The following is an 18,116-nucleotide window of genomic DNA, read 5'->3' as shown; positions in this document are numbered from 1 at the left end:
AGTTATAGCATGTTTTAAAATAGAGTCCCATTTATCAGATGTTTATATTAGTCGGGTATTGTCAGACCTCCCTTGCTCTCTCTCCAGTATTTGAACCCAATGTTCAGTGATATTCAATGAGTGCAAAATGTACTCTGCACCTTTCAATACTTCATAAGTTCTAGGAACATAATGAGGCCATTCAGCCCATCAAATCTACTCCACCATTCAATCGTGGCTGATCTATCTTTCCTGCTCAACCCCATTCTTCTGCCTTCGCCCCATAACGCTTGACGTACGTACGTAAGTTACCAACTAAGTTAAAATATCCACTGGCTTGGTCTCCCCAGCCTTCTGTGGCAAAGAATTCCACAGATTCACTACCCTCTGACTAAAGAAATTCCTCATCTCCTTTCTAAAGGCACGTCCTTTTATTCTGAAGCTATGGCGTCTGGTCCTTGACTCTCCCCCTAGTGAAAACATCCTCCCCACATCCGATCTATCCAGGACTTTCACTATTTGGTCCCCACTCATCCTTCTAAACTCCAGCGAGTACAGGCACATCATATGTTAACTTGTTTTGTAACAAGTGTTTTGAAACAGAAAGTGCCCTTTTCTCAGATATGTTTACTATCCGGTAGGCGGCGCGACTCTCGTCAGCAGCGGCCTCTGCAGCCCGTCCGCGTTTTTATTATTTTTTTGTCTATGTTTCCATGTAGTTTTTGTTATTTTTTGTTGGGGTGTGTGTGTGTGTGGGGGTGGGGTGGGAGGGAGGGGGTAACTTTTAAATCTCTCCCTGCACGGGAGACCCGACCTTTTCTTGTCGGGTCTCCGTTGTCGTTGGGGCTGCAACGAGGAGCGGCCTCCAACAGGAGAAGACCGGGGACTCTGGTGCCGACGACTCACCTCACCATCGCGGAGCTGGCCGAGTCCGGAGCGGGTGGAGCGGTGGTGGAGCGCTGCTGCTGCTGCGGCCCGACCTCCGGAGATTCGGAGGCTGCAACTGCGGGTCTGGCGGACGGCGGCACCGGGAGCCCGCGGGTCCCTGGAGGGAGACCGCTTTTCAGGGCTCTCGCAACAGCGACTTCTCCCGCCCGAGTTGCGGGGTCGAAGAGCTCCTGGAGCGGGGCCTGACATCACCGCCCCGCGCGGCTTGGAATGGCCGTGGGACTCTGCGAGCGCACGCCAGGGGCTCCAACACCAAGACCCGTTATGCGACCTTGCACCACCCGGCGTGGCTTTAATGGCCGCGGGACAATCGCCATCGCCAGCCGGGGGCTTTGACTTTGACTCTGACTCGGGGGGGGGGGGGGGGGGGGGGGGGGGGGGGGGGGAGGGAGAAGAGTGCAGTGGAGAGATAAGTTTTTTTGGCCTACCATCACAGCGATGTGATGGATGTGTATGTAAATTATGTTATGTCTTGAGTCTATTTGTTTGTAATGTATGGCTGCAGAAACGGCATTTCATTTGGACCTCAAGGGGTCCAAATGACAATTAAATTGAATCTTGAATCTATCATTGTAGTTTTAATTTTTAGTTTTAGATTCAGCGTGGAAACAGGCCCTTCAGCCAAAAACCAAGTCCACGCTGACCAGCAATGACCCCGTACACTAGTTCTGTCCTACAGACTAGGGACAATATACTGAGGGCCAATTAACCTACAAAAAACTTTGGAATGTAGGAAGAAACTGGAGCACCCGGAGGAAACCCATGCAGTCACAGGGAAAATGTACAAACTCCGTACAGACAGCACTTGAGGTCAAGATTGAACACGGGGCTCTGGCGCTGTAAGGCAGCAACTCTACCGCTGTGCCATCACGCCAAAATCAGAATGTGTTGCGGTGGCATTTCTTATTTAAAGAGATGTTAACATGCTGCTTGCAGTAAACACAACTTCAAATAGCCTCTATATTAGTAAACGCACAGGCTGGATGCATTTGATTCCTGAAGTCCCAAAGAGACCAAGCATGATCACTGGACTGTGTTGAAGGGACAAACTTCCGTGGTGGTGCACCAGTCCTGCTTGATTAGTACTGGTGTCAGGGGTTATGGGGAGAAGGCAGGAGAATGGGGTTAAGAGGGAGGTATTGATCAGCCATGATTGAATGGCGGAGTAGACTTGATGGTCCGAATGGTCTAATTCTGATCCTATCACTTACGACTTCTTGGACTGAAAAAAAGTGAAGCAAATGTCTGCTCTTAACATGTATCCAGTTGATCAGAGTGTACAATGGGTGTGGGTGAGAACAAGGCTGAGCTTGCCAGCAATGTCCTTGCTTCTGCCCATGCTACTGCCAGATCTACCTGCCAATACAACAACATCTAAACACCTTTGCCAGCACCAACACAAGGTACAACAGGCAGAATAGGTTTCCAGGATAAGAGAGTGACAGATGCTCACATACCACTGGGATTACATTTCCTGCCATGTCAGGAAAGCGGATGCTGCACGAATGTAACGTTCTGACCAGAAGCTGACGGTATTTGTCAGTGTCTTCATGCTCCGACGCGTTGTTTGTTTTGATAACTTCTTTCTTTAAAACGATGACAAGCTGCAGAGAACAAACACGCACGGAATTTGTCAAACACGCAGCTTTGACATTGGAGGTTGGTGATCAGACAAATGGCCTGAAAGCTCAAAGGTCCTACCTCTTCAACATTCCGTGACGAAACGAGATCCAGTGCCAAGTGTAGCGTTTTCTTGCGAACCTCCAAATCAGTCGTGGTTAGAACTCGCAGCACATCCATCACCAAGTCCTGAGAAGGGCATTATTAAACTTAATTAACGAGGGGAAAGAAATGACTTTATCCCCATCTCAAAATTTCCATATGAAAATCAAAATAAAAAAGGAAAACCAAGTTTTCTAGGTGTTCAAATAATGCATTTCATAACTTTCATTTCCCACAACACCAGAGGACATACGTTTACGGTGAGAGCGGAATATTTAATAGGAACCTGAGGGGCAACTTTTTCCACTCAGAATGTGCTACCAGAGGAGGTAGTTGCGGCAGGTACTATAAGAATATTTGAAAGATATTTGGACAGGTACATGGATAGGAAACCTTTGGAGGGAAATTGAACAAATGCAGGCGGGTGCGATGAGTTTATAGATGGTGCATCTTGGTCTGCATGGGCATGGATGAGTTGGGCTGAAGGACCCGTTTCCATGCTGTATGACTATTACCACAGGACACCCTTCAGGTGCTTTAAAACCAATCATGGTCTTGGGACTGATACGTTTTCACTAATGTGTTATCAGAGACAACGTCATTACACTAAGTGCATCAATGCACTGGTTTATTCTGGATCATGCTCACTTCACTTGGTAGAATAAAATTGAACAAGCAGGCAATAAGATCACGCAGCATGGATATTGGGCTGAAGGACCCGTTTCCATGCATGCATCTATGGTGCTTTAGAGAAGAAATGGGTGATCAGAGACAACTTCATTACACTAAGTGCATCAATGCACTGGTTTATTCTGGAGACCCTTCTTCAAACAGATCTTCAGAGTAAAGAGAAGAAATGGGTGACGTTTCTGGTCGAGACATCTGCAGTCTTTGGATTAAACCAACATCTGCAGTCCCTTCCTAGAGTCTGAAGAAGGGTTTCAACCCGAAAGGTCACCCATTCCTTCTCTCTAGAGATGCTGCCTATCGCGCTGAGTTACTGCAGCATTTGGTCTATCTTCGGTGTAAACCAGCATCTGCAGTTCCTTCCTGCACAATGATCACACATCCAGTCACATGTTCCAGATACATTACCTGTAGCACCCTCTCATGGGGGGGATGCTCCCGAAGTTCAATTAGACGATCAAGAACGATCAGTTTCACATTGTTGTCACTCTCCTTAATAATCAAGTCAATGTAGCACTGAGCAGCAGCCTAGAAAACAACCAAATTCGTCTTATATTTTAAAAAGTTTTCAGACAGAAATGTCAACTATGCAAATATTTGTGTTACACTGACAAAAAAATCCCCAGTCTGTGAATCAAGAGAAATATCTTGCTAGGGAAGTTTTGTTGGAGATTAAAAAGAATCAATCAAGTTGCATAGTTACCTAACCAACCAACAGAAATATGTTTGTCCCTAAACAGAGCGGAATGGTGGAGCTACGGTAGAGTTGCTGCCTTACAGCGTCAGAGAACCGGATTCGATCCTGACTATGGGTGCTGCCTGTATGTAGTTTGTACATTCTACCCATGACCACGTGGTTTTTCTGAGATCTTTGGTTTCCTCCCACACTCCAGAGACGTACAGATTTGTAGGTTAATAGACAATAGACCACAGCCAATAGGTGCAGGAGTAGGCCATTTGGCCCTTCAATGTGATCATGGCTGATCATCCCCAATCAGTACTCTCCCCATATCCCCCGACTCCACTATTTTTAAGAGCCCAATCAGTACTCTCCCCATATCCCCTGACTCCACTATTTTTAAGATAGTCTACCACGCCAAAGTTTACACCACGTTATTCCTCGTCTCCGTACTTTGGCGTGGTGTAAATGTAAATTGTCCCTAGTGTGTGTAGGACAGTATTAATGTGCGGGGATCGCTAGTCATTGCAGACTCGGTGGGCCGAAAGACCTGTATCCATGCTGTAGCTCTAGACTAAACTAATTTAAATTGGATACTTTGTTATGGAAACTGAAAATAAACTGATTTCTAACATTTTTATCCAAAAATGTGAGAATATGAGGTTTACAATATGAGGTTCACCTTTTACAGATGCAGCTAGGAATTAAAAGCTTTTTGTTTGTCATGCTCAAGGGCACTCTTCACCTTCGCATTTCCGCAATAGTTACATAATACAGTTGTTATTTTGAAATTAATTTGATTAATTTATCAGAGCTTAAAAAATAATTATTCCAAATGTAGACTTCACTATCTACCTTTGGTGGGTATCTAAACTTGCAACCATGATAACCAAGCTTGTATAATTTTCCAGTTAATACATCGTAAAGTCAGTACCTTGATGGCCGTCGGAGCACTGGAGAGCGTGACTAAAGTTCCTGCGGCTTCATACTTTACTGCAGGGCTGGAGGACTGGAGGAGGTTGTAGATGCAGCGAATAAAGCGGGCTCTCTCTGTGGGATTGGCATGGCACACCTAACAACAACAAAAACACAAATGTGCATTGAACATTCAGCTTATATTTTGTTGAGTCGAGTCTGTTCCCCACATGCTGCTTGTAACCTAGCCCACACTGTTCTGCAGCTAAATGGTGAGGCCCCATGTAGCTCATGGATCCAAAACATGGATAACTGGATGAGATTGCAGGACCGGATTGTACCCAGTCATAATACATTGACAGGCAGAAAGATTAAAACCTTTGTCCTTTGATCAATGTGTCCCTTTTAATAGTGCTTCCTGTTTGTCACTTACATAAAACATTACAGATCAGGCCTTTGGACCCACAACGTCCGTACCAAATATAATGCCAGATTTTACTCATCCCCTCTGCCTGCACATGATTCATACACACATTCCCTGCATATCCATGTGCCCATCGAGAAGTTTCTTAAATTCAGATTCAGATTCAATTTTAATTGTCATTGTCAGTGTACAGTACAGAGACAACGAAATGCATTTCGTTACTTGTCACTATTTGTTACTTAAATGTCACTATCTTGTTACTTAAATGTCACTATCACATCAACATGCATGGAAAAATATCATGTAATCATGAAAAATAGCAGTTAATTAGTTCAATAAATATAAAAGGTTCTAAAACACAAAACAAAGACAGACTACAAATAAATCACCATTTATTTCCGGTTCCGATGACACTGCGAGTCGGCTGCCTCGCCTGCAGTGGGTTTGTTGGTTAGACTTTTTTAGTTTTTTTTTAGTATGTCCAAAAGTATGTTTTAGTGTTTCTCTGTATGTCTTGTGTGGGGGGTGGTTGGGGGGGTTAAATAGGGGGAAACTGTTTTCAGGCAGCTCCCTCGACGGAGATGCGACTTTCTTTCTTGTCGGTTCTTCGCCCCCCCTCCTCGCGGTCTTATAGCTGGTTTGGTGCGGCCATTCCCGGAGGCGGGCCCAGAGCTTCAGCGGCGGCGCAGCTTGGACTTTAACATCGTGGAACCCCCTTGCCGGGGGTCACCAGAGAAGCGCTCCGACTGCCGGCCTGCGGCCTACAGCATCCTGGATCCTCAGTCTGTGGAGCTTCTGGCAGCAGGCGTGGAGCGGACCTTCCATCGTGGAGCGGGCGATCCCTCGCTGGGGGTCACCGGGGAAGCGCTCCGACCGCCGGCCTACAACAACTTGAAGCCGCGGTCTCCGGTAAGGAGGTGGCCGATTGGGAGCTCCGGGCCGCGGGGTGTGCTCGACCTGTCCCAACGTCGGCGTTCCGACCAGAGGGCTTGAACATCGGGCCGTCCGTAGCAGCGACTACAGAGGGTCAGGGCCCCGACCACGGATGAACAAGGGAGGACTGTCTGAACTGTATTGCCTTCCACCACAGTGAAGAATGCTGTGGTGGATGTGTGTTGAATTATGTTGTGTATTATGTCCTTTGTTAATTGTAACACTGCATGGTAAATTACATTTCACTGCATCTTATGGGGCATTTGACAAATAAATTTAAACTTGTACTTGAATGAGTCAGTTCACAAATCTTGTCCTGTACCAGGAGCCTGTTCCACTGTGTCAATGCTTGGAAGTCTGAGCCCGCTCATGCCCCACCGCTGAGCTCCACAGAGGTCAGTTGTCCATTCCACGCCAGCACCGTCATAGAACTGCCAGTGGAACTCAGCATGCAAGACTAGGACCACCAGCTTAACACTCACCCCCAAAATCTACCAGTATTTCCGAGAGACTAGCTGTTGTACCTCTCTTTTATTTCAAGAGCCATTCATTTGCAACACCAGCTTAATTTCCAAGTAAAAATAAATTGGTCAGAATGTTCCCAGTTGTGCAAACCTACAACCCCAATGAAGCTCATGTTTTGTCGCTTTACCTTGTAAATCAGCTCAACTATAACCAATTGCAGAATGTCTCCAAAGGTATGAACCTGATCAATGCATGTACTCAGGTAATCCAGAGCTCGGTCCTGGGGAAACATCACAAAAGAGCGTTAAAAATCATTCGTAGAACTGCAGTTACTGATCTAGATCTGAGAACATTCCTGCAATCACACATACATAATATTTTAAATGCATTTTTTTTCTTCTTATCTAAACCTTATTTATTGCAATATTATTTACTTTTTCCAACAAAAGATGCCATTTGATCAAAAGCAGAATCATTTACACCCGAGATTTACAGGAGATTAACCAAGTCAGAATTCGGGACTTCATTACAAGAGTCGGCCATTCATTCCTCTTTCCCCCACCCCATCTTCCTTTCACCGACTTGACCGTTGACCCTTTTTCGCGTCAAATTCCTTAACATTCTGACCAAACAAAATACATGTTTACCAAGATTTCACATTCTGAGCTGTGCTCCTTCAAAAGGATCTGCAGGTGCTGGTTTACAAAGAAGGACGCTAGTGCTGGAGTAACTGAGCAGGTCAGACAACATCGAGGAGAACATGGATACATGGTGACGTTTCGGGTCAAGACTCTTCTTCAGAGGTAAGGGGAGTCCTGACCCAAAATGTCACTTATCCATGTTCTCCAGGGAGGCTGCCTAACCTGCTGAGTTATTCCAACACTTTGTGTCCACTTGTGAATGTTTCCCTGTTCTCTCCCTTTTGTCTGACGTCCTTAAATATGCTCATTTAAGAAAAGTTGAAAAGGGTATTGGGAAATTCACTGGGTACATCTGGGACTTTCTTGTGCTTTGTTATAATTTGTCAAAGATAAATACTTTACCTGATCGGCATGAATAAGCATCATGAAAGCGTTCCGTTTACAACTGGCATCTTTTTCATTCACCAGGAAATCATGAATCAACTCGGGAGCATCGGGAATCAGGTTTTCAAAGTTCCTGGAAGGATTATAAAATGATTTCCAGCATTGAAATTCACAGACCTGGCTTTTCCTGATAAGAATGCATGTTACTGTAGCCTCCTTTTGCTCTGGTATTTTATTTCATTCTTCACATTTTAAAATTATAATGTTTTATTTTTAATTGTCTACTGTGTATTGTGTTCTTACTTGCGAGCAAAGCACCAAGGCAAATTCCTTGTATGTATATATATTTGGCTAATATAATGTATTCAATTCACTTCATGTTAACCTTTAACATTTGGCTTGCTAAGCAAAAATAAAACCAAGGCGATTGATCCTATGATGAAAAATTGTCATTGTTATTTTGTTAAACCCTGTGTTCCCTTATCAAAGCAAAACATTCCTTTTTGTGCATCTTTCCTCTACGAATAAATTGAATTTCGGTTTCAGACTGTGAACATCTAACGTACATCTGACTAAAGGGCCTGTCCCACTTTCATGACCTAATTCACAAACTTTTTTACTCATGGACATTTTTCATCAGGCTAGAAAAACAGCCCGACCTACTTGATGCCACGAGTACCTACGACTAGCACCTACGACCTCCTGACGACCATGCAGCGAGTACGAGTCACGGGCAAACTCGGCAGAGGTCGTAAATTAGGTCGTGAAAGTGGGGCAGGCCTTCAGTTATTATGCTTAAGAAAGAACTGCAGATGCAGGAAAAATCGAAGGGAAACTAAAATGCTGGGGAAACTCAGCTGGTGAGGCAGCATCTATGGGGTGAAGGAATCTGTGACGTTTTGGTTTGAGACCCTTCTTCAGACTGATGTAGAGGTGGGGGGCGGGAAGAAGAAAGGAAGAGGCGGAGACAGTGGGCTGTGAGAGAGCTGGGAAGGGGAGGAGGATGGAAAAAGCTTGGACTACCTGAAATTGGAGAAGCCAATGTTCATAACGCTGGGGTGTAAACTGCCCAAGCGAAATATGAGGTGCTGCTGCTCCTCCAATTTGCGGTGGGACTCACTATGGCCATGGAGAAGGCCCAGGACAGAAAGGTCAGATTCGGAATGGGAGGGGGAGTTGAAGTGCTGGGCCACCGGGAGATCAGGTTGGTTAGTGTGAACCGAGCGGTTGTGTTGGGCGAAGCGATCGCCAAGCCTACGCTTGGTCTCACCGATGCAGAGCAACTGACCTAGAGCAGCGGATGCAATAGATGAGGTTGGAGGAGGTGCAGGTGAACCTCTGCCGCACCTGGAAAGACTGCTTGGGTCCTTGGATGGAGTCAAGGGGGAGGTAAAACGACAAGTGTAGCATTTCCTGCCATTGTAAGGGAAAGTACCAGGGGAGGGGGCGGTTTGGGTGGGAAGGGACGAATTGACCAGAGTTACGGAGGGAGCGGTCTCTGCAGAAAGCCGACAGAGGAGATGGGAAGATGTGGCAAGTGGTGGGATCCCGTTGGAGGTGGCGCAAATGTCAGAGGATTATCTGTTGTATGTGACAGCTGGTAGGGTGGAAGATGAGGACAAGGGGGACTCTGTCCTTGTTACGGGTGGGGGCATGGGGAGTGAGAGTGGAGCTACGGGATATAGAGGAGTCCCTGGTGAGACTCATCTATAGTCGAAGAGGGGAACCCTCGTTCCCTAGAGAATGAGGACATCTCCGATGCCCTGGCGTGGAACACCTCATCCAGGGTGCAGTTGCGGCGTAGACGGAGGAATTGGGAGTAGGGGGATAGAGTCCATAGAGGAAGCAGGGTGGGAAGAAATTTAGTCCAGATAGCCATGGGAGACAGTAGGTTTATAGTGGATGTTAGCATAAGTTATTATGTTAGTATGTTACATTTTAGTACAGTGTAACATTAACATGTCTTTGTTTCAGCGCTTACCCTATTATATATAGTATTCTGAAAGAGTAATATTTCAGTTGAGAAGGGGAGAATGAAAATAGGTGGGAAAAAAAAGTGTGGATAGACCAGTTAAAATGAAGTCAATTTCCTCTGGAATACTGAAGAACAAAATTTTGAAATTAACAAAAGTTTCAAAAATAATAAAAGGGGAATGGTTTTCAGTGGCCAAAGCATCAATATCAGTGACCTTTGTTTAATTAACAGCGACCTGGGAGGTGGAAATGCATTTTTTTTTGAAAGGAATATGGTTAAGGAGAACAAATGCCATGTTAAGGAACAAGAGCAGAGGATTGGGGCTAATTGGTTTACTGTGGAATTCATTGCCACAGACGGCAGTGGAGGCCAAGATATTGGGTATTTTTAAAGCAGAGATTGACGTTCTTTACTGGGAAGGGTATCATAGGTTACAGGGAGAAGGCTAGAGAGTGGGGTTGAGGGGGAAAGGTAGATCAGTCATGATTGAATGATGGAGTCGATTCGATGGGCAGAATTCTGCTTCAACGACCTACGATCGACCAAAGAAAAAACACCTTTGACCAAAAGGCCTCTCCCCAAGCTGCACGCGCTGATTGTACCTGTATATGGTGTAGATGGCCAACACAGCGTTTCTGCGTACATAACTGTGCCGATGTTCCAGGCAGGCGCGAATAGCTGGCATCAGAGGCTCCAAAAGCTCTGGTTCTTTCAGCTTGCATAAAAAGCGCAGAGTGGACCCTCGAATAAACTCATTTGGGTGCTGCAGGTCCTGATGAAGTTCAAACAAGAGCTTATTAGTATTTGTTACGCCCTAGGTAACACTGTCACCCATGGGGTTCACAGTTTCCACAAAGCTCCCGATTGTCACCCAAGATGGGAGGAATCAACGTAAAAGGTCAAAGAAATTCAAGCACAAACTACATTCACCATATGCCCTTCCAATTATCTATGATGCTCATTTAGAGCCATACCAGCCCCCAGCTCAAATTAATTGCTCAGACATTTCGACTAAATAAAAAAAGGTGTTCAAGTGCATGTTTTTTTTAAGTTTTAAGCGACAGGCAATTTATGTATGGGTTTTCAAACATTTCATACAATTTTTTAAATTTTAAATGGCATTTTCTGGTTTTATTTAAGGTGGAGCAGATACTGGCTAAAAAAAATCTACACTGATTTCAAATGTATTCCTGGATCTCCACGATCTTACCAATCTTGAATAACACAAGTAACATTTTAAAAATACACTTTTATAAACAGATCTAAAATGTTACCAGATTACACAGGTAAATTGAAAATGTTACATTTGTTATATGTAAATTGGCTTGATGCAGAAAAGCGAGCAAAGTCTTCAGCAGAATTTGCACAAGGCCTGTCTATTTCACCCAACTCTGCACAAATTTTTATTTCAATACAATAACTTTCTAAATATGTCTGAATAAAGCAGAAAGATTTCACGAAATAATCACAAATTTAGTCAATGGACAATTCTGAGCATTTTGCAACGAAGTTACAAAGGAACATCTCCCAGAGTAGCCTCAAGAAACAACTCTTGTAAAGGGCCTGCCCCACATGCGCAATTTTGTCCCAAACATTATGGAGGGCACTGTAGATATTGCTGAAAAACTGATTTGAACAGTGCAGAGATCAAATCTATGACTCCATTGTCAAATCTAAGATTCAATTGTTAACGCTAACCCCAGTCTTCCTTTACCTTTCTGTAAGCATCACACACAAGTATCATCTCCTGCAGCAACTTGCCGTCGGCTGTAGTTTTAGGGACAATCTCCCAAAAGACAAGCAGCAGCTTTTTGATGGTGTGATCCTGAAGCGGCAACACAAACCGTATAATGGTCATGAGTAGTCCAGGGAGCTTCTCTCCATTCAGAATCATGATGATCACTTTTTTCAATGCGTCGGTTTTCGTCTTCACGTCTCCCTTCTCTGGAGGATGGCGGGGAAAGTGGGTGGAGAGAGAGTGAGAGTTCGATTCAAAAAAGCTGGAAATACCGTTTCATTTCATATAACGTTAACATTTGAAAGATATTTGGACAGGTTCATGCTTTGGTTCATATTTGGAAAGGTTTAGAGGGATATATCAGCCAAAAGTGGGCAAGTGGGACTAGTGTAGAAGGGACATCTTGATAGACATGGGCAAGTTGGGCTGAAGGGCCTGTTTCTGTGCTGTATGACTCCATGCAATTCTTGACCTATTAGTTCACAATGTCTATGCTAAGGCCTTGCAAAGAAATTTCCACAAGAAATATCCACTTACTCCTTCCTGTATTCCTACAATATATCCTTTGATGTTCTTCCAAACCAAGGCTGATTCCATTCTTTCTCACATTCTAGATCATAACAATTCACTGTTCAAAATCTTAATCCACAATGGCCTGAATTTAATCGCACTATAGGATATTGGCAACACTCACTGCCTGCCTTAAATGAGGTGGTGACGATTTTCAAAGTGCATTTAAAAGCCACCAGTTTGAGATCACATCAAGGCCAGAAACGGCAAAATATGGCAGAAATCTATCCCAGGAGGATGGTGGCTAATGAGATAGATTACCAATTGCTTAATTCCCTTTTCTGGACCCAGCATGCTGATGCAATTATAAAGAAAGATTCAAGATTCAAGAGAGTTTATTGTCATCTGTCCCTGATAGGACAATGAAATTCTTGCTTTGCTTCAGCACAACATAACATAGTAGGCATGACTACGGAACAGATCAGTGTGTCCATATACCATTGTATAAATATATACATACATGAATAAATAAACTGATAAAGCACATCAACGTCTATACTTCCCGAGAAGATTACGGAGATTTGGTATGTCAGAGAGGCTTCTCTTGAACTTCTACAGGAGTATGGTAGGGCGCATATTGACTGGTTGCATCACGGTCTGGTTCGGCAACTTGAATGTCCAGGAGTGAAGAAGACTGCAAAAAGTTGTAAACACTGCCCAGTCCATCACCAGCTCTGACCTCGCCACCATCGAAGGGATTTGCCAGAGTCGCTGCCTCAAAAAGGCAGCCAGCATCACCAGAGACCCACACCACACTGGCCTCGCACTCATTTCACCCCTGCCATCAGGAAGAAGGTACAGGAGCCCGAAAACTGTAACATCCAGGTGCAGGAACAGCTTCTTTCCTACAGCCATTCAGTTATTGAACGCTACAACCTCAAATAAGCTCTGAACTAACATTCTTGACAAATTCCAGATTTATGTAATTGAATTTAAATTCTCTGGGCATTCTAATGGGGTTTGAACTCAAGACCGCAACTCAACTGTCCAGACTTAAAAATAAAAATAAAATAACTAACCCATTTGGCAACCATAAATCAGCCATTAAATAAAAAACATAAAACTGTTCAAAGGACAACATTCTCAAAATAATGTAGTTACACAAAAGGGTAGGTGGCTCAGTTGACATTTTCTTGCTGCCTTCACCAAATGAACAAGTGACAGACTGCAGGCTTTCACTTTTGTGACTTTCAACATCTTTTTGTTTGGGGGGGGGGGGGGGGGGGGGGGGGCCCTTGGCTGGGGGACCAGGGGGGGGGGGGGGGGGGGGGGGAAAAAAACGCCTCACCCTGCCTAGGCGCCGAGAAAAATTCAGGGGTCAGAGTTCCGAGCCCTTGGTGGGTCAGGGGGGGGGGGGCCGTATTTTCAGGGGGGGGGGGGGGGGTAAGTACGCTCTTGTAATTTTGTCTGGGATAAAGGATGTACTGGACCACCAGCTGCCAGAAAAATCTGTGCCGGACCTGTATATCAATGTTTGAAGTGATAATGTCCTTCTGCTGAGGGAACACCCTGGTGTGGCATCACTTAGACAAAGTCCAATAGATACCAGTTTTCAGGAAACTACAGAAAGGATTTATTTATAGTCACACTGGAACTTTTTATTTATCTCCTTGTGGGACAGATCCAAGACAATGCTAACATAATAATAAAATGGGCAAATTAACAAATACGGCACACTTCGTTATTCAATGGGGGAAGAAACTTACCCAAGTCTACTTTCAGACTGATTTCATTAGGAGGCTCAGAGTCCAAGGAGACGTTTATGAGAGTATAGCAGACATTTTCAGCAGCCGTCATGATGGCAGCGTTTGTAGGGTACCCCAAGATGGCAGTTAATCTATGTGTGTGGAAAAAAAAAGACAGATTGTGAACCAACTCTAAAAATATATATATTGTTTAAAAGTACCACCTGTCAAGGCCATCAATTACTAATACAGTAATCAAATGTTTTTCTGATCCATCGCACAGATTCCAATAATGGCGCATCACATAATTCTGTTTGTATTTAATTGCAGCACAGTTGAATGATAAACTTTCCAGTGACCCTGAAGGTCATGGGTAACAGAGACGAGATAGCTTCATGGGAGCAGAGGTACAAAATCAGACGAGTTTAAAGAGAGCGTGGAATGGGATGGGCCCCAGTTAAGTGGATGGGGAATGCAGGGATCCAGGGCCCCATTTAGTCACAGAGTTATAGAGTGATACAGCGTGGAAACAGGCCCTTCCTTCGTCCCAACTTGCCCACACCGGCCAACATGTCCCAGTTACACTCGTCCCACCTGACTGCATTTGGCACTCCAAACCTGTCCTTTCCATGTACCTGTCTAACTGTTTCTTAAACAATGGGATAGTCCTTGCCTCAACTACCTCCTCTGGCATCTTGTTCCATACACCCTACCACCCTTTGTGTGAAAAGGGTTACCCTTCAGGTTCCTATTAAATATTTTCGCATTTGCCTTAAACCTATGTCCTCTTGTCCTCGATTCGCCTACTCTGGGCAAGAGACGGTATCTACCCAATCTATTCTCATGATTTTATACATCTATAAGATCACCCCTCATCCTCCTGCCCGCCAAGGAATAGAGTCCCAGTCTACTCAACCTCTCCCTATAGACCAAACCCTCCAATCCTGGCAACATCCTTGAAAATCTCTGTAACCCTTCCAGCTTGACAACATCTTTCCTATAACATAGTGCCCAGAACTGAAAGCAATACTCTAAATGCGGCCTCACCGACGTCTGAAACAACTGCAACATAACCTTCCAACTTCTATACTCAATACTCTGACAGAGGACGGTCAATGTGCCAAATGCTTTTTTAACCACCCTATCTACCTATGACCACACCTTCAAGGAACCATGCACTTGCACTCCGAGATCCTTCCGCTCTACAACACTCCCCAGAGCCCTACCATTCACTGTGTAGGTCCTGCCCAAGTTAGATGCTCCAAAATGCAACACCTCACATTTCTCTTTATTAACTTCCATCAAACATTCCTCAGCCCACCTGGCCAGTCAATCAAGAACCTGCTGCAATCGTTCACAACCACCTTCACTATCTGCAAAACCACCCACTTTTGTATCATCAGCAAACTTGCTAATCTTGCCATGTATGTTCTCATCCAAATCATTGATATAGATGACAGTAACGGGCCCAGCAACGAACCCTGAGGCCCACCACTAGATACGGGCCTCCAGTCCAAGATTCAACCTTCCACCATCACCCTCCGCTTGCTTCCATGAAACCAATTTTCTATCCATTCAGCTATCCCTCCTTGGATCCCATGCGATCTAACCTTCCAGAACAGCCTACAATGCAGAACCTTGTCGAATGCTTTAAGGGCCTGTCCCACTCATGTGTCCTTGACACGCAAATTACGTGACATCGTGGTCGCGTTGAGCCGAGACGGTCGAGCGAAGGTCGGGCGCAATTACATGCGTACGCACAGCCGTCTGGAGCGCGTGACGTCATTTCAAGATGGGCACAAAGCTGTAGTAACTCAGCGGGACCGGCAGCATCTCTGGAGAGGAGTAATGGGCGACGTTTCGTTTCGAGACTCTTTTTCAGTCTGAAAAGAAGGGTCTTGACCCGAAACGACACCCATTGCTTCTCTCCAGAGATGCTGCTGGTCCCGCTGAGTTACTCCTGCATTTTGTGTCTATCTTCAATTTTCTTGGCTCCACTCTGGGAGTAGAAGTGGGGGCAGATCCGGACTGCAATGGCAGTGAGCCCCAAGCTGAGTTCGGCGATCGTTTGCCTGCTTCTGCTGCTGTTGCAAAGATTTAGTTCACTGCAAGAATTTTGGAGCCCCACGTGATGTCAGGACCGGCCCCGCACAACTCCATGCCCCTCCGCGCCTCTAAGTGGGATCGGCCCCGTGCAGCCATACGATGCCCGTACGCCTCAAGCGACCACGAGGTCGCGTAATTTGCAAGCCAGGGATGCGTAAGTGGGACAGGCCCTTTAGTGGATGGGGAACAAGGGCCACAGTTAGTGGATGGGGAATACAGGGACCGGGGCCCAAAAAGTGGATGGCCATTTGCTTCAGTGTTACCAGTGGTGCCCTGATGCCACACTTGGTAAAATGCTGCCTAGCTTTAAAATAAATTGAGTTTTAAACTTTAAGTGTCACTGTTCCACGACCCAATGGAGTTTAGCAAGTGCATGATTAATGGGTTAAATGGACATGTTGCAAGTTACGAGATGGCAGCGGATGTTATGTTGGCTCTAGTTCATGTAGAGTGAAAGAGGTCGATCACTCCCATCGGAACTACTGGTGCTGGTGCTAACAAAGGTGCACAGAATGGATCCACAATAACACGGGGCCAAGGAATTGGAGAAACTGGATCCTTGAGCAAAACACACAGTCCTCGAGGAACTCAGCAGTTCAGGCAGCAACCGCGGAAGGAGATGGATGGGCCTGTCCATGTTTACTACAGATGATCCTGACCCACTGAGTTACATAGAAACATAGAAAATAGGTGCAGGAGTTCCTCCAGCACTTCGGGTTTTTCTCTACAAGTAGTGGCTTCAGAGTCTGCAGATAGACACAAAAAGCAGGAGTAACTCAGCGGATCAGGCAGCATCTGTGGAGAAAAGTAATAGATGACGTTTCGGGCCGAGACCCTTCTTCAGACCGAGCTTGTGTACATGTCAGCTGCCTTCTGCTCCTCATCTGTAACACAGTAGCTTGGGCTCGTCTATTTAACGCCTGGCACTGTCTGGGCAAAGGAAAGGTTCACAACACAAACCTCCCTCTATTTGTAAACCCACACAAGGGGCAGCAGCGCTGAATAAAGTTACGACTCTGCAGCCTGGGCTTTAAGTTTAACCCCTCACACACACGGTTAACACGGGCTGGGCTGCACCCTCTCCCGGCCGGTCCCGGGCTCCCCCTGCAGCCGAGGCCCAGGCCCAGGCCCCGCCGGGTTCAGGCCGCGCTCCCCGGGCCCCGCGCTCCGCCCGCCCGCTGCAACAGGACCAGGACCGGGGCCGCGCGCCCGGCCCTCCCTCCCTCCCTCACTCACTCCACCGCGGCGGCGCTCCCTCACTCCCCGGCGGCGCTCCCTCCCTCCCTCACTCACTCTACCCCAGCGGCGGCGCTCCCTCACTCCCCGGCGGCGCTCCCTCACTCCGCGGCGGCGCTCCCTCACTCACTCACTCGCTCGCCCTCGGCCCGGAGCCGCTCGCCCACCTCCGGCTGACGTGGACACGGACGGTGGCCGTCGGGACGCGCGCACCAAACGCGTTGCTACCGGCCACGTCACTACTGCCAAGTCAGGCAACGCTGCACTCGACCAGTGTTTATTAAACTGGTGAATGGTTCACCCAATTATGGTGGGGTGACTGAAACTATAGTTAAATTAATGACTTAATTTATTCAGATTTTTTAATTTCTTTTCTACACTTAAAAAAGGCAATAAAGTGGTTAGTAAGCTCTTAGGTAGCCAAAAGTGCTGGAGAAACTCAGCAGGTGCAACATCATCTATGGAGCGAAGGAAATAGGCAACGTTTCGGCTCCTCTACGCCGCGGAGTGGCCACAGCCACCGGGCTATCCCCGTCGACGTATGCTAGCTTAAGGCAGCTGATGGAGACAAACTCCTCCCTGCCACCTATGTCCCACATGAACGTCGAGGTACCAGTACTCAGCACCCTGTACGGACCTTCGTACACCCACTGTAACGGCGAGCGGTGAGCATCCCTACGAAGGAAAACATAAGTCCAATCCCGTAACATAGTAGGCACATGCACCGCGGATGACCCGTGTCGGGAGGTGGGAACCGGGACCAATGCGCGCGCTCGCTCGCGATGGTCAGCTAGCACCGCCGAAGCCGGGACCTCCTGATCACGGGTGGCGGGCAGAAAATCCCCAGGTACCCGCAAAACCGAGCCATAAACCAGCCCCGGCGAGCATCAGACCAACTTCATCTGGCATCTGCTCCAAGAACGCCTGTTCGAAGAGCAGACACGGGCGGTGCCCGTACATCAGGGCCAACATCTTTGCCATGATGGTGGATGGCCGCCGGTCGCCGACGCTATCCATGTGCAGGATCTT

At 46.4% G+C, this 18,116-nt stretch overlaps 1 protein-coding gene across 3 annotated transcripts in view; it reads right to left on the bottom strand.

The window, feature by feature from the left end:
- copb1 (COPI coat complex subunit beta 1) overlaps positions 1-17,334 on the bottom strand; it is a 40,730-nt gene extending 23,396 nt beyond the window's left edge. Inside the window, exons 1-10 of one of the 3 annotated variants that reach the window (XM_055649890.1) lie at positions 17,222-17,334; positions 13,767-13,897; positions 11,467-11,696; positions 10,355-10,524; positions 7,796-7,910; positions 6,940-7,032; positions 4,950-5,087; positions 3,745-3,864; positions 2,629-2,736; positions 2,385-2,531 (exon numbers count right to left, since the gene is read on the bottom strand). In XM_055649890.1, coding sequence (XP_055505865.1) covers positions 2,385-2,531; positions 2,629-2,736; positions 3,745-3,864; positions 4,950-5,087; positions 6,940-7,032; positions 7,796-7,910; positions 10,355-10,524; positions 11,467-11,696; positions 13,767-13,857 — 1,212 coding nt within the window. In that variant the 5' untranslated portion in view covers positions 13,858-13,897; positions 17,222-17,334. Of the gene's footprint in view, positions 1-2,384; positions 2,532-2,628; positions 2,737-3,744; positions 3,865-4,949; positions 5,088-6,939; positions 7,033-7,795; positions 7,911-10,354; positions 10,525-11,466; positions 11,697-13,766; positions 13,898-17,217 lie in introns of all 3 variants that reach the window. The other 2 variants (XM_055649891.1, XM_055649892.1) reach the window with 2 other exon arrangements.
- Positions 17,335-18,116: the final 782 nt, after the last annotated feature.

This window comes from Leucoraja erinacea, chromosome 18 (genome assembly GCF_028641065.1).
Source record: "Leucoraja erinacea ecotype New England chromosome 18, Leri_hhj_1, whole genome shotgun sequence".
Taxonomy (NCBI): Eukaryota; Metazoa; Chordata; class Chondrichthyes; order Rajiformes; family Rajidae; genus Leucoraja; species Leucoraja erinaceus.
Note: the sequence above shows the minus strand (reverse complement) of the source record. Positions and strands in the feature narration are given on the sequence as shown.